Source organism: Bactrocera oleae, chromosome 2, assembly GCF_042242935.1.
Source record: "Bactrocera oleae isolate idBacOlea1 chromosome 2, idBacOlea1, whole genome shotgun sequence".
NCBI classification, from domain to species: domain Eukaryota; kingdom Metazoa; phylum Arthropoda; class Insecta; order Diptera; family Tephritidae; genus Bactrocera; species Bactrocera oleae.
This window is the reverse complement of record NC_091536.1, coordinates 76,572,152-76,592,592: the sequence shown is the minus strand read 5'-3', so window position 1 is coordinate 76,592,592 and position 20,441 is coordinate 76,572,152. Positions and strand designations below refer to the sequence as shown.

General features: G+C 32.9%; 2 protein-coding genes and 1 long non-coding RNA gene across 10 annotated transcripts in view; 2 read left to right on the top strand and 1 right to left on the bottom strand.

Annotated features, from left to right (window-relative positions):
• The window catches only part of LOC106621894 (myosin-6), a 44,439-nt gene extending 42,193 nt beyond the window's left edge, over positions 1 to 2,246 (top strand). For 3 of the 4 annotated variants that reach the window (XM_036368535.2, XM_036368536.2, XM_036368534.2), the window contains one exon: positions 500 to 2,246. In XM_036368535.2, coding sequence (XP_036224428.2) covers positions 500 to 663 — 164 coding nt within the window. In that variant the 3' untranslated portion in view covers positions 664 to 2,246. The remainder of the gene's footprint in view (positions 1 to 499) is intronic. The other variant, XR_011394840.1, reaches the window with a different exon arrangement.
• A 2,668-nt stretch (positions 2,247 to 4,914) lies between these two features.
• Positions 4,915 to 20,441, bottom strand: part of mbc (myoblast city) — a 53,647-nt gene continuing 38,120 nt past the window's right edge. For 3 of the 5 annotated variants that reach the window (XM_070105705.1, XM_070105707.1, XM_070105709.1), the window contains 15 exons: positions 20,253 to 20,404; positions 19,960 to 20,180; positions 19,763 to 19,892; positions 19,529 to 19,703; positions 16,574 to 16,687; positions 12,581 to 13,421; positions 11,459 to 12,504; positions 11,118 to 11,391; positions 10,937 to 11,049; positions 10,751 to 10,866; positions 10,580 to 10,663; positions 9,963 to 10,041; positions 9,698 to 9,874; positions 9,193 to 9,349; positions 4,915 to 7,130 (listed from right to left, as the gene is read on the bottom strand). In XM_070105705.1, the coding sequence (XP_069961806.1) occupies positions 6,856 to 7,130; positions 9,193 to 9,349; positions 9,698 to 9,874; positions 9,963 to 10,041; positions 10,580 to 10,663; positions 10,751 to 10,866; positions 10,937 to 11,049; positions 11,118 to 11,391; positions 11,459 to 12,504; positions 12,581 to 13,421; positions 16,574 to 16,687; positions 19,529 to 19,703; positions 19,763 to 19,892; positions 19,960 to 20,180; positions 20,253 to 20,404 (3,954 nt within the window). In that variant the 3' untranslated portion in view covers positions 4,915 to 6,855. Of the gene's footprint in view, positions 7,131 to 9,192; positions 9,350 to 9,697; positions 9,875 to 9,962; positions 10,042 to 10,579; positions 10,664 to 10,750; positions 10,867 to 10,936; positions 11,050 to 11,117; positions 11,392 to 11,458; positions 12,505 to 12,580; positions 13,422 to 16,573; positions 16,688 to 19,528; positions 19,704 to 19,762; positions 19,893 to 19,959; positions 20,181 to 20,252; positions 20,405 to 20,441 lie in introns of those variants that run through there. The other 2 variants (XM_070105708.1, XM_070105710.1) reach the window with 2 other exon arrangements.
• Positions 16,686 to 20,405, top strand: LOC138855767 (uncharacterized). The gene is made up of 3 exons (XR_011394841.1): positions 16,686 to 18,456; positions 19,520 to 19,900; positions 19,967 to 20,405. It is a non-coding gene; the product is annotated as an uncharacterized lncRNA (long non-coding RNA).

The window sequence follows — 20,441 nt, the reverse complement described above, 5'->3', positions numbered from 1 at the left end:
GGAAATTCTATATCTCAAAAAAATCACCTTATACATATGTATATATGTGTACTTTATTCACTGATTGAACCTAAGTATTGTAAATTCTGTAAATATAATATAATGGAGTAATCGGTTAAACGGTCATGAGCAGCAGCTTCATTACATTTATGTCGCCGCAGTCGCACTTTTTGTTTACATTTCTTTTCTTCTCATCGCTACTTTGCTCTACGCTGCGCTATGTCCTCAGCTTAAGATTGAATTCATTCTATATTTGTAAATAACATTTAAAAGCTGTTAGTATATCAAATAATTACTTTGCCAATAATTAATAATAAAATAACAATTTTAACATTACTCATGTCATATGGGATAACATAGTTGTAAAATATCAATGTGTATGTAATTAAAACACATTATATCTATCACACACGATGTCTCTAACTGCCACCAATAAATATTTACTGTCATTTGAAACCTTTTGTAATAATTTCTCATTTGAATTTCTCTATTCACACAGGTCTTGACGCTCTAGTGAATGAATTCAAGTCGGGTCGTGTCACCTTGCGTCGCAATCGCCGCAAAACGCGTACAAACGAAGCACTTCAGGAAATGTTTCAAGTCTTAGAGATAAGTCAGAAGCAGAATCGCAACTCGAAAATCTGCATCGATATGAAATTTTAAACGGCACCTGTGCCCGCCGCCCCTGTATTTGTACTTGTAGTAGTATTAGTTACTGATTGTTCACCTATATACACAAATGCTTACACGCATATATATTTTTTTATTAACTGACCATTTTTGGAAACCTACATTTTAGACACTCTATGCGTATTGTATTTGTATGTGTGTGTGTATAAATTTATATGTATGCACTTTTTGATAAAGTTTTTTTTATTAGATCTAAAATGTACGAGTATTTGTGCCTTTCGCTCAACTTGACAGCTCTTATATAATATATTTATATGTACATGTATGTGTACAACGATGAAATAAGTCAACGAATATTTGAAAACTTATAGATTTTTCAAGCCAGTTTTGACAGTAATTAATGTTTTCATTTACTTAGGTTTTTTCACTTTTCCTTTTATAATTCTATTTATTTTATTATATCTATCACTCGTCTGTGACTAAATCTATACACCAACCCTTGTGCTTTAACGCTTAGCGCTTTCGCCTACATACCTCTTTATAAAAAACATTCTGCTTCCTTAGGAAATTGTTTAAAAACTGTTGCAAATTTCTTGTTAAAAAATTAGTAAATGCAAATTTTTTTTACACTTATACATATATTTTTTTTTTGTGAAAAAAAAAATTTAACCTCTTAGGGATACACCTAGTGTGTGACAGCCTAAAAACGTCGATTATTAGGTGTTCAAAAAAAGTATATATTGCATTAAATTTTAAGGATATTTTTATGTATATACATATATATATTTTAAGTAAAATTTTTGAAGCTAAAATTAAATATTTTTTACCAATGTTACCAATTAAAAAATATTAAAGGTAAATATTTTTCGATCTTCGATGACGCTAAAAAAGTTCTTCCACTGCTTGATTTCGGCCTTCTTCGTCAATGAAACGTTAATAAAAAAAATTTTGAGAAAATATCGTTTGAAAATAAAGTGATGAGCTACAATCCAAAACGCTGTAACTCAAAAACTTCTGGAGATATTATTAAACAATTTTGTAGTATGTTATTTTTAAAGGTATAACCTATAAATAATAATTTTTTTTTTTAATTTCATACTAGGTGTGCCCCTTTAACTAAATTATTATTATTTTTGAATTTTTAAAAACAAAACAAATCACGAAAACTATGAATATTTTTATATATACAATTTATACTAATTTATCATAATTTTAGCTTCGTTATTGTAAAATCAAATCCACCATCCTAACCTGCAAAAATTTTAATATATTGAGGTTATGTTTTCGTGTTCGCAATGGTCTCACGTTAATCTTCGTAAAAGTCATATTGTTTACTCGAACCATATTGCCATTATAAGCATTTAATATCCTTAAAATGATTTCTTAAATCTTGCCTCTAATCTACTTCTAAACTTAATATTACTTATTTCTAACTCATATCGACGTATTTAAATCACTTAACTTTTGGCAGCGATAACTTTTTTGCACGCTTACTTAATTTTAAACACTTACAGACATGATCTTTTATTTTATGTGTTCAACTTTTTAATATGTACACTTTATATATCTCAATTAACTTTTAATAAAATTAAAAAATTATCCAGCAATAAAATACATTTTATATTATTATTATTTTTCAAAAGATGGCTTTAGAATATGTATCTCGCGTTATGAAAGTGCGGTGTTACGGGTCGGGTTAGGCTATATGACGTTAGAAGGATAATATTTCCTAATAGTGAATAGTGCTTATTTTCTTAATACTGTAACAGCCATACGCGTGCGATTATGGTATCGCCTACGAAGCGTTGCTGAATCGCGGCAAAATCGCTCCATTTCTGAAGCGAATGGTATCTGCTGAGAGGTGAGTGAAAACATTCGTGGTCGAATCCCGTTAAGCAACTGCAAACGGTGGCCGAGAAAGGTTTTATATGTATGGTAGGATTGGCTGAAAATCATCGAAATACTATGAGCTGCTTATGGTCAAAATTCTGATTGGACCGTCTGGCGAAAGCAATCGCCCTGAAGCTGCCTGCTTTGGCCAATAGGAGAGGCATTTTAGTACATCAAGACGACGAGAGTGACATCGATAGTGACCTGCCAGAAGCTCTGGGAGCTTGGTTGGGGCAACCTCATAGTCCGGATCTAGCATTAAGTGATTACTTTCTGTTGCTGTTCAAGGCGAATGATATTGCTGCTGAAAAATTCCCCTCAAGAGCAGCTTGTGAAAATCTACTTACTTTCTTGAAAATCTACTTACCTTGATTGAAAGCTTTTTGTTTGGATATTACTATGAAAGGGAAATTGCGAACTTTTGGTTTCAAAAAATACGTCGCAAAACAAAGACCTATGGTTTTCATCGCGAATAAGAAAAAGAGACTGGAGTTCGCAAAACAATATATACCAACCGTATTTTCGGACAAAGTAATTTGATCCGATGAGTCCATATTCGAGCTAAGGAATTAAAAAAAACGAAATCGAGTGTAGTGTAAACCTTCTGATCGATTAAACAACACAGTGCATATTACCAACAGTGAAGCATTGAGGCGGTTCTCTCATGGCTTCGGGTTGTTTTTTAAGTATCGGTATAGGTAGTTTTGTTTAAATCGATGTGCGAATGATTGGTGCTACAAATGTTAACATTCTTAGCGAAAATTTTACAATAAGTATAAATGAATTCGGGATTCGTTAATCTTATAACAGGATAACGACCCCAAACACACATCTCGCCAGGCTACTCACTTTTATAAAGAAAACTTTATTGAAAAACTGAACGGGCCAGCTCAATCGCCGGATTGAAATCCATTTGAGCATTTGTGGTCAATTTTGGACTCCAAAATACTAAAGAGCAGCCACACAAACTTGCAGTCATTCTTCATAGAGAAGACGCGTCAATGGGACAATATTTCAGCGGAAATATTAAAAAATTGGTTCGAAGCATGCCAAAACGTCTTCCAGCAGTAATACAGAGCAAAAGTGGGAACACGAGTTATTAAATTTTTGAAGCTAAATTTTTTTGAGTTCTTTACAATTTTATACTTTTGACGACCTTTGTTTTAGAATCCTTATTTTGAAATTTAAAAAAATATTTTGGTTTCGATTTTTGGAAAAAGATATATTCATATAATTTGTTATTTAAACACCAATGGAAATATAATAGCATTGTATGATTTTTAAGCCGCTTTACGCACTTATATAGTAGAGTGACCAGTAACCTTCCTTACTAATGGTTCGTTGAATGACTGTATTCGATGGCTGAAACCTTTTAGTTAAAAATGTTAAGTTCTCAGTGAGGTATTATATGCAAAATTGTAAATATTTTTATACCCTGAAAGAGATTCTCTGAAGGCGCAGGCAATAATATTCCCCCAACTTATTTTCTGAAATGTTTGAAGCCTCATGCTGCAATCAAATATCAAAATTGTCATAGGTATTGTACGAAAACAAGAAAAACGTTAACTTCGGTTGCACCAAAGCTATAATACTCTTAACAGATACAAATTGCAGCTATATAATATAATGATCTCATCTGAACAATTTCTACGGAGATTACATTGTTGCCTTAGGAACTAACTGCTGCCTAATTTTGTGAAGATATTACGCCAAATAAAAAAGTTTCCCATATAAGTACTTGATTCCGATTGTTCAGTGGATATGGCAGCTATATGCTAAAGTGCTCCGATGTCGGCCGTTCTGACAGATGAGCAACGTCTTAGTGAGAAAAGGACAGGTGCAAAATTTTAGATCGATAGCTTAAAAACTGATGGACCTAGTTCACGTATTATACAGACAGACGGACATGGCTAAATCAGCTCAGCTCATCATGCTGATCATTTATGTATATATTTTATAGGGTGTCCGACGTGCCTGTTCAGGTTATAAAAAACAAGAATATTAAGCTTAAGAACGATACAGGTATTTATCAACTGAATTTAAAAAGCGTCAACTTTGATTGTAGCCAACTAATCGTTTTAACTAAAAATAGCTTTATTCAGTTCGCTAAGTATTGGAGAGTGTGAATCGAGAAAAAACTGGTCTAAATCAAAAAACTGGCATAACGAAAATTGGCAATGCCCGGTAAATCGTTAATTAATAATACCTCATTCGGTTTACTAAAAATTGCAGAGTGTGAAACGAACACAAACTGGTACGCATCTAATAAACTGGCATAATCATAGTATAGCGGCAGAATAGCGAGTAGTTATACCACTTTGATGAGCCGGCCAATACCTCAACCTTTTAAAAGACATACTTAATAATTATCTTCCACAAAATAACACACAAACGTTTACTGTTTATCATGTAAGTGAATTGACATTTTATTTAATCTTAATAAATCTTTGGTGAACATATTAATTAAAAAAATAATAATTACATTAAACAAAGATTGCGGCTCCTGCCAATTTCCATTTAGGTATATAAGTTTATATGTACGTATGTAATAATTGAGTTGTCATTACAGAAATTGACAAATAAACGATACTTTTGAGTAAATTGTGAATGATAAGTTTTAAAATACTATAAAGCGAAAAATTAAGTTAAATTAGAAATGCACATGCACGCACATATACTCGTGTGGCTCTGTGTGTAAGATAAGGCAACACAAGTTATTGCATTTCTTAGCAGAGTAAAAAAAAAATTAAATTAAAAATTTACACATGCTACGGAAACAATTGTAATAAGGTTGACTTTCGCTTATTTACCGTTAACGTTAGTTTTTCTTTTTATAAAAATTGTAAATTTTATGCTATTTCATATGTGTGTATAAAGTACACAATAAATGTGTTAAAAACTCGCTTTGTTCATAACGTATAAATATACTTACGTAATAAAAAATTTCAGCTTCTTAAAAACTATTTGGTACATATTTTTCTATATCATAACGAAAATATTCAAATATAATGCTGGCCTACATTATTTGAATACATATATGTAGTTTTGTAGTTATGCAATTTGCTATTTACGGGCTTTTCTCTTAAATTTCGTCAAGTTATAAAATTTGGTTTTTGGATTTTGTATAATTTCAAAATAGTTGCACATGTAAATATGTATATATGTATGTACTTGTATAAGTAGTGTCTCTGTTTGTTTTGAATAACAAAATTTTCGATATACAGTGGCACTTCTGTCATAAGCTATAACAAAGTAGATATTATATTATTTTTATTAAAAAGTGCAAATGTTTTTCGTTTTTTGTTATATTTTTGTTTTGTAAGTTTTATTTTCGTATTAAAAAGTGGCTTTTTGTAAATTTTTGCTATTTAAAAATTTCATTTAACACTATTTTAACTCGACTTCGTTAGCAACGAATACTGAAATTATGTTGCGATAAGTTCAGTTCGATATTTGTGCGTGTGTGTGTTTTTTTGAACCCTTAATTGGCTTGTGGTAGTCGACTTATTATAACTAATTACATCATAATTACTGTACATATACACGTACATACAATAATAAAAGTTCACGGCGAAATTAATATCAACTCAGTTGTGAGCACTTTGTTCGCAGCGAAGTGCTTAATTGGCCTGATATTAAATTAATTAATTAAAAGAATAAATAAAATGCATATAAATATATGTACATATAAAGATATATACGTAAGTATGTATATATATAAAGTAAATATCGCTTACTTGTCTATGTGTGCGTTTAGTTAAGTTAGGAAGACAAGTAGTTATAACTAAAGAAATTTGTTGAAGTCGAAACGATTTTGCAATTGAATCGCGAAGTTCATAAAAACTTAATATCGTTTACTATATTAAATTACATAAATATATTGCTGCTTTCAACGCTAAACGCTTTCGTTTCGCACTAACAATAGTGTGTCTGGCAAATGATTGCCAGCGCACGCTCGGTTGCTCTCGTTGCTATTTAGTTCATTGTTGTCGGTCAGACGAAAGGCACACCTCCGTCCAATTATTTATGTTTTTTGTAAATATTATATTTTTGGCACTTGTTTATTAGTATTGCTGCGTTTACGCATCAATTCCTCTAGTTTGGACTTTATTTTTATTTCTTTCTCTACAGATGTATGCCAGACAACTGACCATTTACATTTGCTCTGCAGTCGCCATGCAATCACACATTTACACGCACTCAAATATCAATTTTGATTATGGCTTCACTTTCACTGCGTTAATTACTTTACTGCTTTGTATATTCCTTTTTTCATATTTTCCCTTTTTCGTTTAGCAGTTCGGACTTCATATATAATTGCTTATCACCCACAAATTATGGAATGTGTTTGCTATTGCGCGAGGGTTTTGGTGGCGGTGTGGGTGGCCGTTTTTCAGTAAGCACGAAATTTTTGGCCTCCACATATTCGTAAGAGCTATTTGAAATACTGGTGTGTTGCGTGGTTGTAACGGTGGTTTGCATGTAGGGACTAATAAGCGGTATGGGGAAGTCCATGCTGTAAGTAAAACTGCTAAAGTCGGTGGAGTCACGTGTTTTTGCTGGTAGTGGTGGCGGTATGAGATCCTCCTCCGATGTGGAATCTGCTGTATCTGAAAAATGATAATAATTATTACCAAAATAGGAAAATTATTATAAAAATTTTAAAATTTAATAATCACAATATAATTTAAATAAAAAGTCTCAAGCAAGTTTTCTAATAAATAAAACAAAATTTAATGAACAAAAAAAATTATTTACTTTTCCGGTATTATAAAAATTGAAACAATTCCGAAATATATGCAAAACTATAGTAGTTTTCAAGAGGATAAGTTCAAAAATTGACCTAGGGGCGAGACACCGCCCCTTTTAGGTAAATGTTCATGTCTGACGACACGTTTTATAAAAAATTTGAGAAAAGTCAGAATTGATCTACGCTCAAATCTAATTTACATAAAACATGTTTCAACAGATTATTGAATTTTCATTAAACCTGAAGAAAGATATCGAAATAAAATTCTTTATAGTCTCACTAGTATGAGATAATTATGTTCCAAGAACGATGTATATCCTATGTACCGAACATTATTGCTTAATATGTGGGCTGTTAGTCATACATGGGATAGTTAGAAAAAATATAAAATGAAAGACTTATACCCCATATAAACAGTATCCAAATTCTATACCTAAGGTGACTTTAAAATTGATATTTCAAACAGTATGAAAACTTAGTTTAAATTGGCATTGGGTCTACAATCGGACAATAAACTTTCCAAATAGCGAATAGCGGTTACCAAGGCCACATTTTTATGCTCTTGCAACAGGTTGCCACAGAATATAATAGTTTCGTTCACCTAACGGTTGTTTGTATCACCTTAAACTAATCGGAATAGATATGGAGTTATCTATTTGTAACAATAAATTATGAGGATGATGAGACGAGTTGAAATCCGAGTGACTGTCTGTCTGTCCGTCCGTCCGTGCAAGCTGTAACTTGAGTAAAAATGTGATATCCCAATGATACTAGGTACACGTGGCCAGGCCTTAGAGGTTTAATATACAAATCTCCTAAACCGGTTAAGATATAATAACCAATTTCGCTCAGGACAAATTCTTAAAGCACCCCTACCGACTCTGTAACAATTTATGAAGTCGGATGATACTCCCCATATAACGGTTCTACTAAAAGCGCGATAAATCAATAATCAATTAAATATTACACCAGAGATGGTACGGCTATAAAATAGAAGCCAGGGTCAAAAAGAGACGATGGGCGTGGCACCGCCCACATTTAGGTGAAAACCCATATCTCGGGACCTACTCGACCGATTTCAACCAAATTCGGTAGGCAATATTATCTTAATATTACTACGATACAGTGCCAAAATGAGTGGAATCACACTGACTCACACAGCTGATTCTTTTACTTTCCAGTATACAAAACAAGAGGCAATCAATGTATTCGGATAAAAATTTGCACGAATAGTACCACCTTATGACTGAAAATTGTCCAAATCGGATCAAAACTATTCAAGCCCCTAGATACCGAAAATGTGACCCCAGAGCCTATGACTGACTTTTTGCCGAAAATATCGGTCATTATGTGAGATGTATGGTATAATTGAAATTAAGAGAGAATACTTTTCTGATAATAGTATGTATGTATGCCAAAAATGAGTTTAATTGGGTTAATATTTCTTTTAGCCATTATATACCAAAAATAAAGATTTTCGAACTTCCGGTCGACAAATATGTGAGTTATGTTATCTTAAGAAAATTGAGAGAGCGTATTTTTCTAACAATGGTGTAGTTTTGTGCCTAAAATAGATGAAATCAGGTGAAGCTTGCCCTAGACCCCACAAACTAATATCAGGATTTTCAAATATCTTGTTGACTTCCCTCATTATACTCATATATTGGCGATGCTAAGTGATCTACCTTAATGAAACTCAGAGAGCATGTTTTTTTGTTAATAATATGTAGTAATGCCAAAAATAGACCAAATCGGGTCAATAATACGCTCATCCCCTATTGCCTTATACCGTAAATATTGGTACATAAGTGAGATAATTTGCAAAATTAACTGTGGTGCTTATTTCAGTTTGTTTATTTTCAATTTGCCTATTTTTAAGAACAACTGTTTTACTTTTAATATTTTTAAACCCCAGGACTCACCAACTGAATTCCGATTACTGCTGTCAGCTCCTGACAGCGAGTGTACATCTGTGCTGGAGAATCCTTTCATACCGGTTGTGGGTGTGGCTATACTGGCAGGACGTGACATGCGACGTTCTTTGTCTTTCTCAGAGCGTAATGGACGCTTTGTCGTTAACTAAGGAGTAAAGAAGAATACATATATCAATAAAGTTGAAAATAAAGAAATCGCTTTGAAAGAAATTGGAGAAATATCGATTTTTAAATTTAAAACAGCATTTTCAAATAAATTTAATTTTGAAATGGATAAACCACAAAAAACGTTAAATGCTGCTGCTTTGGTAGTCCGATCAGAAAAATTTATTCGGAAAATGTAGCGTTGCCTTAGACAATAATCCATGCCAAATTTCGTGTCGATATTTTGTCAAATAAAAAAGTTTTTCATATAAAGACTTGAGTTTGATCGTTTAGTTTATATGGCAGCTATATCTATAGTGGTCCGATATCGGCAATTTCTAACACTCACCTCTTGTGTCAACACTTTTGGATCCGGCGATTTGGCTGTCAATGAAGTATTTGATGCGCTTGTTATAGATGCTATTGATGTTATTGATTCGCGTTCGGGCGTTGAGGTTATGGTTGATAACGGCTGTGTATAAAATTTACTGTTGGCTACTGGTAAACTTAGCGTTTCACGATCCAACTATGACATAAAAATATTAAAAAATTAATTATAAATAATTTTTTTGTGGCACATAAAACCACCAAGCGAGGCAACAAAATTCACAAACCTTTTTCATTGAGCGCCGTTTTGAGGGCGTTTTCTCTTTACACTTGCTTTTTGTACTGGGCGAATGGCCTAGGCTAGGTCTGTTGATATTGTTGTGGATGTTGTTGAGGTACGAAAGAGAGAAAAATGGAAACGAAAAAGCGAACATTGCAAAAATAAGCAAAAAACCAAATCGGAAATCGGAAAATAAAGAAATCAGAGTGCAAACTAATGGAGGAAAACAAATTAAATCAACAACAGAAATGTGAGGTAAATGTAACAAAATGAAAATTTAAGATGTAGTTAGAAAATGTTAAAATTTAAAATTAAATAATTTACCGCAAATTTAAAAAAAATAATACAAAATTTTGCTTTAAATAAATTAGATTTTTAAACTAAAAATGCAGAGCATAAAGAACAATTGAAAATTGGAATTTAATTGATTAGTAAAACGTTCAATGACTAGCAATTTCATAGTTGTGTATGTGTGTGCATATATATGTATTTATATATTTATAAGGAAATATGGTGCGTGCTTGGTTGGGTCAGTTACTTATATAGTAAGTGTTATTCAAATTATTTGTCTACTTTTCCTACAATTACATGCAATTTATTTTTTTATATTCATTACTACGTTACCTTTGAGTGAAATTAAACGCGAATGTTGATTTTATCGAACTGGTTTGTGGTCGTGTCGAGGAAGTAGATTTCGACAAGCCGCTACTGCGTTTGGGTATATAAAGATGATAGCGTGAATATATTATATATTATATTTACAAATTTGCGTCTAGCTTCACAGCTAATACTTACTCTGAAGAGCCCATGCTCGTCTCCGACAAGCGATTGTTGCCCTCGAACATGCCCGGCATAAAGGAACCATTGCGACGCATAGTCACTGACTCGCGATCCAACTTTAAGTCACATGTCTGCGGCAAAAATTTTGTACGCTCGTTAAAATATAAATCTAATTCGAAAAAAAATGCTATTCTAACTTACTTTCTTGCCATATTTACTCTCCACATTCGCCTGCATATCGGCGAAACATTGCTCCATGTGCTCTTGGAAGAGTTTCAGACTGTCCGGTGCGCGGTGTTTATGCAGTGTAATGGCTGAAGAGTGGTTAAGTGAGCGTTAAGTTATTAATTTTATTTTTTTTTAATAAAAAATTTAAAAGTACCAATCTCAAGCAGCGGTATTTGTGATGCGATGAGATCTTTCAATTCTTCAACCAAATGCCTATCATCTAGATGATCCTCCAAATAATCGTCTGTCAAGAAAGCGTTCTCATAATTGCTGAAACCGCCCATCACGGCTGGATCGACAATGCCGGTGATTTTCATGCTCAACGTTTTTATATCCAATGTTTCATCATTTCGATGTTCGATGATCAGGTCACGTATTTCCTTATTCTTTTTTTTCATTGTTTCAATGGCCAAAGCAATTGGTGAAATCTGTTGTTTGTAGTGCAAGGAGTTGAAAATTAATAAATTACATTTTTTTTTTAATTTATTGTCTCACTTTGAATTTCTTTGTTTCCATTACGGGGAACCAACGCAGTATGCCCGGCAGTGGAAAGCTTGTCGTCATTACAATCCTTTCCAGCCATAGATTGCACACATCGTCCGGACCGCCGCCAATGTTTTCGCAGCGTCTTGAAAACTGGAACTTTTGCACATTATTCGATGTGAAATACTTTACGATTTCGCTCGACACCATTTTGCCCTCGAATTTGGTGCAATTCTCATTCATTACCGGCTCCACCTTATTCACCTGTATGAATTGCCCGTCGGCCTGCGTTATATCCTCACCGGGCAACTCCAGCGTCTGCATGAGTTCGGCTTGTGGATGTTGCGCTAAAATGCGTGAGCAGAAATCGCTCAAACGCTCATAGTTCTCGCCGCGGAAGATGAAGGCTTTATTTTGTAGAAAACGTGGAAAGCCCAAACCATAGAAGCAAACACGGAAATACTCTGAAGTGTGGCGAAATTCTTTCAATATTTTCTCAAAGAACTGTGACATCTTCACCAAGAGTTTGGCTAACTTCAAATAGTCGTAGATCTCATTCTCATACTCCTGCGCCAGCACTTTACACATATCGATCGCGCACTCGAACATCAGACCACGATCAAAGTAGTCGATGATTTCATAGTAGAGCGCCTCTTTGAGCTCGCGATGTGTGCGACATGCCATATGACGGTGTGAGCGCAAGAGTGGTGACAATTCAGTATCGTTCCACTGCAGCAATTCAGTGTGTAGTTTGAGCGTGAAGGCCGCCTCGGTGCAGTTGTTGAACTCCATATGTAGATCGCACAATTTGTAGACATAACGTATGTACATCTCTTTGCGATTTACTTGCGAATAAAATTGTAAGAGCGAAAAAGTGCAAGCCATGCGATTCTCTTTGCTCTCATCCTGTATAATGCAGCGATACTCAAGCAGACGTTCCATGAGTTTTGTCACCATGTTCACGAACTTAGTGCCATCTATGTTAAGCGTGTTGTGCGCCTGACACTTCTCCAGCAGTATGCTGTGGAAAAGTTCTTTGTACTCGGCGTCGCCTTTGCCTGGAAACGATGAGATAAATGAGTGGCAGCATATATTATATTTATAGAAAATTTTCATGGACTTCTATGTACTTACCCGCCCCAATTAGTATGTCGAGCTTCTCAATCATTTCCGTTTCGAATTCGTTAAAGTTCGCTTTGTGATGCGCATTATTACGTTTCGTATCGCCGTAGCTGTTTGGCAGCATTTTTGAGCTGTAATACTCGCACTGCATCATATCGAAAAATATCGGTATGGTGGCCTTACGCAACTCCACTTCAGGTATCATACTCATTTCGAGTATCGGCTCCACTAGTTGTGGCACGAATTTCGGTTTGTGTTCGCCTAATTGGAACCACATCTTACGTATCTCATGCGCTGTGTCCTTGCGTATATCACGATAACGTGCGAATATGATTTGTCGTTTATTATCGTTGAAATCGTTCAATTGTAACGGTGATTGTATGAGGAATGCTATGGAGCATTGGAAGAAATTCGACCAGACTTGCTTCTCGAATGGATCGAAGAAGTGATCGATAATCACAACCGAAATGTGTTGTAATGAACGCAATATAACAGTATTCTGATGCATTATCATATCCATCCAATCACGTGAAAATACTGGCTTCTGATGTGGCGACACGAGCTCCTCGAAAACGAGCAATATTTCAATAATAAAGTCCTGCAGCTCGAAACGATTATTCAAATGTCGTACGAAGATTTCGTAATGGGCCGCATCCATGCGCTGCAGTATGCCCAACATAATGGCCACCAAATTGCCAACCAATTGATTTTCACGATCGAGTGCGTGCGAGGTTTTGATTATGGTGCGCAGCAGGATGAGCATTATGTCGCGCACGTCGTTGTGCGTCTTGCCGATGTCCTTGCGATACAACAGGCGCAGTATATTGTTCATGATCACGATACATTCGTTCACCTGTTGCGAGAGTTGAAATGGCGAAGAAAGCAATTTTAATATAGGAAACAATTTTTGAATAAAAATTAGTGTAATATAATCTAGCTTTAAGCGCTTTTTATTTTATATTGTTCTCAGTTGAAATATCTTCCTTAGTCTACAGTAATTTCTGATTCGTAATAGTAATTAATTGCAATTACGTTATTATTTATAATTATGTTTTTATTTTGTTTATATACTTCTTGCAATTTGTTTCATACTCAACCTAGCCTAACAAATTTTATATGATGACTCTCAATAATCATTAAGCAAATTTAGAAAAATAATTTGTAAACAGTACCTTTTCCTAAGCATTATTTAAAATATATATGAAGAGCTGCAATAAAAAATAATTTCTCTCCAAAATCTCAAATCGTACAGGTTATTTTATGTTTTATGAGTAATTTTTTATATAAAATATTTTACTAGACAGCGGAAATTTTTTTCTAAATTAACCGATATCTAAAAAGACCGTTCATACATAAATATTGATGTTTATTGAACCTTTAAAAGGGCACACGTTATAGCTATAGTTTGTTAATAAAATGGGTGTCCAAGTTATTGGCTTAAATTTGACCCCTGGTGCCCTTAAATGACATTACCAAACATATATATATAAACATATATAGTACTTCGTTTAACTCCGGTTGGAGCATAGGACCCAACAAAAAGGTTAAATATAATAATGTTAAATAAGAGTAGTTATCAAATGAAAAACTATATTGGCGAAAATATTGTAAAAATTGTTTGACTACGCGTCGCGAAATTTTAAATAATGCCATCCGAAATGTTTATATAAACATTAAATTTGGAAAAATTTTGGTACAAAGTTGCTACTAATGAAAAAAAATAAACTTAAAATTTTACAAAGTATGTACTAATTGTAACCATATTTTTCCCCAAAGTTTTTAATTTTAACATATTTGAGAACAGTGTTGCCTTGTGCGAAAAAGTAAAAATGAGGAAAATGAATGTCAATATTTATTATAGACCAGAGCGGAACCTTTAAAAATAGTAAAAAGTAAAAAAATAATAATAGGACGAAACATATTGGAAAAGATAGAGAAATAACAAAATTCAAAGGGAGGTTGGTGGTTGAATTTTTTAGGATAAAAAATGGTTTATCACGATTTTCGAAAAAACTACATATCCTATGGAAAATAGTTTATTGGCAAAATTGTAGATTGTAAAAAGACCTACAACTTTTCTTTTCACTTTTTTACATAACCTCAAAAATTAATTGGGAAATTCAAATAAGCAACTTTTTGGTCTTTTATTTTTTACAAAAAAAAAGATATTTTTTTTTACTCCTATTGGAAAAGGAACCTAATTTTCAGTGAAACTTTTCATTTGTTACACAGAAATCTATATTTTCTGATGGTAGGTACAAGACTATGGTAACTTTTCTCAGAAAATGTAAAAAAAAAACCCACCAGACGATGCAAAGTTTGTTGCATAGCTGCTCCTGTGAAATAACAGGTATGTGCGTACTTATAAATATATTGAGATCTTCTTATATAAAGTTGATGTACTTAATGAATACTAAATTTTCTACGAAGAGCTCTTAAAATATGTTCAGAAATAAATATTGAAATAAGCAACAATTTTCAAATGTTTTTATATTACTTGTTAAGCTTTTTTCAAAGTTAAATATATTTTAAAACACTTACAACTATTTATAAAAGCGCTAAAACAAGTAAGCACAGTTTAAATAAAGGCCAAGCTGACAAAATAATTTTAAGAAATAATATATTTTTTTAAATTCTAATAACTATGGATTATAATAAGCTGCTAAAGACAATAGTAACAAAATGCTATGCGCTAGATACATACGAGTAGGTATATATGTATGTATATATTAAAAGCATTTGGCATTGATTACTCGGTTGGTTACCATAAAGTTGACACTTGCTGAAAGCGTTGTTGAGAACTTAAAATAAAAAGATCAAAATATCCTCGCCAAGTGCCACAATTCACAGTTACTCATAGAAGTGTATGTGTATGTGTGTACTACTGCTAAAACTTAATTTCCTGTTGCTTACGAAATTTTATACGATTGTTTGTATGTTTGCTTGTGTGGTGAGGAAAAGTGGACGTACACACTCACAAACCCACCTACGTCTAAATTGAACGGTAATGAATGAAAAGTACAAACAAAGTGTAATGGAGTTACAATATAAGCTTAAGCGCACACCATCAATAAAAAAAAAACGAAAATAAAAGAAAGTATTGCATAAATCCACACACAACCATCCACTAACACCTGCTGCGCGGTTGCTGCTGGACGCAAACGCGTGTGTGTTTCTAATACTTAGTGTTGTTGTTGCTATTGTTGCTTTTCTACTTTTCTCTACGACTTAAGGGGTTATATCCACTTGTGAATTCAAAAACATTGAATTTTTTTGCATATATCTGATACGACAAATAATTTCGGAGATATGAGCATGTTTTGTAGAATTTTTTAATTTAGTGTAATCGGTTTTCAAAATTTCCAACGCGTTTTTCTCGAAGTGTTATTGAGTGTTCTACGAGTCGGTGAGGAAAATTTCTCCGACACGGCTGGACCGATCGACTTGAAATTTTCACACGACCTTCTTAGAATGTATTTATCAGGTAATGGTAGAAGGAGAAGATCATTGATAACAATTTCGCTTTTTAAGCCACTCTGAAGTGTAAATATCGATGTTTTTTTTGGAAAGCCGTCGAAAATCAAGATTTTTAACAGTCCTTCGATCATTTCCTGTATTGCTCTATAAGTATAGTAATAATAATTTTTTGGGTTTCAGGATTTGTGTTAATTTTAAGCAGACACATCTTTCTCAAAGCCAGACACCGTTTTTCGGAAGTTCTCCCGAAGACAGGCAGCAAGGAGTGCAAAATTTTTAAAAATTAATCATTGATTATTGAAATACGTTAAATTGTATTGTTAAAAGTACTCTACTGTAATTTTTTAATTAAGAAAAATTTCTCTTAAAAAAAACTGCAAAATAACTTTTTTTTCTGACTTGCAAGTGGATAATACCCTTTAAATGTATTTCAGTGTTTAATTTAATTTAGTTTTTCTTGTCTTTTTGAATGTCGTTTAAATTTATTGCTTTTTGCATTTAGTAATTTACTGTTGTTTTTATTTTTACCTTTTGTTTGGCAGTTGTTTCACGCGTGTGCAGATGTGATTTTAACTGTCCGAGGACTTTAGCTGCTTTCGAGAGATTCTTTTCTTGTTGCCATATATCAGATTTCGAGTCACCCTAGACAATTCGATACACAAACATTTTGCAGAAAGCGAATAATACACAAAAGTGTTTCAAATAGATTAACGAACGAGTAGGTAAACGTAAAACAAAAAGAAATGAATATATATAAAAAAAAAAACAAATGTACAAAAATATATAGTGGAATGTGTAGTTGTGTGCATGTTTGTATGTGAATCAATTGTTTTAAAGAATTTCATAGATTTTTTGAGTGCACCAAGTGCTAGTATATAAGTGAGTGTGTGTATTAGTGACACACTTAAATGCAAATTGTAGTTTGTATTTAAGAAAATACAATGTTGTAGATATGAATTTAAAAAAATTACAACAAAAGATATATTAAAATTAGAATTATTTATGTGCGGTGAACCGTGTGAACATTCCAATGAAGAGGTGAGACGTTTTTATTGTCGCCGCTAACTGAGTAAGCACTGTGTAGTTACAATGATGCTTAAAGGAGAAAGAGCTATGTCTAGTTACTAGTAATTGAAAAAAAATTGCACACAAACGAAAATGTAAATGAATGAAGAAACTACAACCAAGTTTTGTGAATGAAATATTTTGTATATATTTATGTTTGTATGAGTAACAAGGATGCATGTGACAAATGAGTGTATGATTTTTGTGAATAATTGAGGTTTAATGTTGTGATATATCGATGATGGTGATTATGATGGGTGATGGCAAACGTGAAAACACAATTAGCTACACACACACACATGTGCTACAAATGCATGTAACTACATATGGATGTAGCTATGTGTCTGGAGATAATGTGATTTTGCTAGAGTACACTACACTGCGTGCACAACAACTACACCAAACAACGCAGATAAAACACATAAACAAAAACATTTACACCCCAAATACGAATGAACTAAATTAACATCACAGAAAAATATATTTATTGAATTGAATTGAGACTTTACCACTTAAGGAATCAAATGAAAATTTGTACTTAAAACGCTTTACAAATAATTACAACAAAAAAAAATTGTCTGATAAGGAGACATGCCCGAACTAACAGCTATAACATATTAAGAAAACTTAAGTGAAAATACAAACAAACAAAAAAACAAAAATTAAGAAAAAATGCTAGAATATTCTTCACAAATCACAGTTTCTATACAACAACTTGATGTTTGTCGGTCAGTTTGTATGTTAGCTATATGCTATAGTGATGCAATTTGAAAAACTTGTTTGGAGATTAAAGCGTTGCCTTTAACAATAGTCTACAGATATCTGGTGGTCAAACAAAAACGTTTTCCTTACAAGAACTTGATTTTGATCAGTCATTTTGTAAGGGCGCAATATGCTATAGGAGTTCGATTTGAAAAACTTCTCCGGAGATTGTAGCGCTGCTTTGGATAATATTCTATGCCAAATTTTGTGAAAATATCTTGTCAAATAAAAAATTTTTTCATACAAGGGAGAGATTTTGATCGTTCACCGGCAAATGAGTAACATTTTGCTGCTTGCTCCATATAAGAACTACAAGTAATAAAAACTTTTATATTCTCGTAGTTCGGAATTAACTTTAAATTTAATTTAACACTTCATCTTAATTAATAAAAAAAAAAGATTAAAGTAGATTAGCAAATTGGAAGATACCCTGAAGAGGTACAGATTTTATTTTGGTGAATGTCGCAATTGCAGTAAAATTTGTTAAAAGTCTGAAATTAAAATCAAAAGTCGAAAGCTATATTTTGACTAAAATCGAAACATGACAATGGCTTTTAAGTTCCCTGAAATCCATTTAAGAAATGGTAAGCCACTTTTTCCTCATATCTATTGATATTAAATAACCCTGGTATAAATTATTTTTTGTAATACTTTCAGTGCTTACAGTAAAATTGTGCATATGCCAATTGCTATTTACAGTGTTTTTCATTATAATTTTCGCATTCATATGCAGAAACAACCCTACTTAAATATTTCAAAATATTTTAACATTATTACTATTAACTGTATATAACATTCAACTAAAGTAGAGTGTTAGCATACATGCATGTGTATGCATATACCACATTTGTGAAACAACTACTAAACATTTACAAGTATTTTATTAAAAATACATAAAAAATATATATTTAAAAACCAATGGAAAACGTGGTATTTAAAAATAATTAAAAAATTTGTGCGCTGTTTAAACATGCCAATCAAAAATGCATAATAAAATATTGAAAAAAATATTGTAAAAACAGGCATTAAACACGGACATAAAACAAAAACAAAACATGCTAAAATTAATATACATACGAATATACAAATATCATACGCTATTAATACTGAGCTGTTTAGATATAAATGCATTCTATAATATTACATATTCGTGAAAAAAAATATTGTATAGTTAAGTTTAAAGAATGCCTGCATAAACTATTTGAACTCGCAAAATTAACAACATTGACGTCGAAAAGTCAAAATTTCGTACAATTTGTTGCGTTAAAATGGAAGTGTTATATTAAAATGTAATTTGTATTTTATTTTTCATGAATTTTAACAGTTATGCTTTTTTTTTTAGTGACAAATAGAGGTTAAGGTAAATTAAATAAGTAAAATTTGGTAATTTAATTAATTTTTTTATTCTTTAAATGAGCTTATGCAAAGTAAAAGTTAAACGCATGTAATTAGATTACGTAGATGGACGAAAACACATAACTATGTACGGTAATGTTAAAGTTAACGGACAAAATATGAACACCTTACGCGAGCCAATGTTATAATTTGTATTTTGCTTAGGCGAAAAGTAGTATTGATAAATTAATTTAAACACAAATGCAAAGAATATAACGAAACACATAAATAAAATGTAAATTAAAAATGCAGGTTATTTACCTCTTCCTTGCTCTCGAGTCGATCTTTGATGTGATTGCAAAAGACGGGCAGTAAAACCGCGCGGCAATCGGGCGAGAGAAACAGTCTGGAATCGACAAAGTCTTTAATGCAACCCATTTTGGATTGTGTCAAGCGGCGTGGTGGGAATTGACGCAAGATATTGACAATCACATTACTGCAGGGAAAGAGGTGTAATGCATAGTAAATATTATTATCAATTTATTACAAACAAACCTTAGACGCACTTCATCGAACACCGCCATCAAATCCGTGGCAATGATGTGCAAATTTTTGAGCAACGCGCCTTCGGACTTCAACAAATCGGTGGGGCAGGCAATCATTTTGATAAACATCTCCAGCAGTTCTAATAACGTAAGTAAAGTGTGGTTATGTAATATAATGCTTAGAAAAAGTTACAAGTTTACACTCACCATGTAGCTTATTGGCGAAATCATCGTAATCCGAATTGCCATTGATGGCCGCAAAAAGTACACGCGAGCGTATAACAAACTTAATCACATAATGCAGATATCTGGTGGTTTTATACAGACGCTTCACCTCCACGCGCTCTTCGATCTCAATGCCATCGGCTGACTTTTCCTTTGGTTCGATGGCTTCTCTGATGTTCTTCTGCAGCACATTAATTAGTTTACTGTGATTTTAGAAAAAAAATTTTAAATAATAAAATAAATAGCAAAATAAAATAAAAAAAGGCGCCACCAACCTATAAGCCAGCGTCGCTGAAAAGCTTTCATTTATGTACACGTCCAATACGGTTAGGAAATGCTGATATTTTAGATCGGATACGGTTTCGATTAAGTGTATAATGCTCATGAATACCAACTGATCGTAGCGTTCGGGATCGTCATTTTCAACCTGTGTAAGGAAGACAAATTTTCAGTGTCATGAAAGC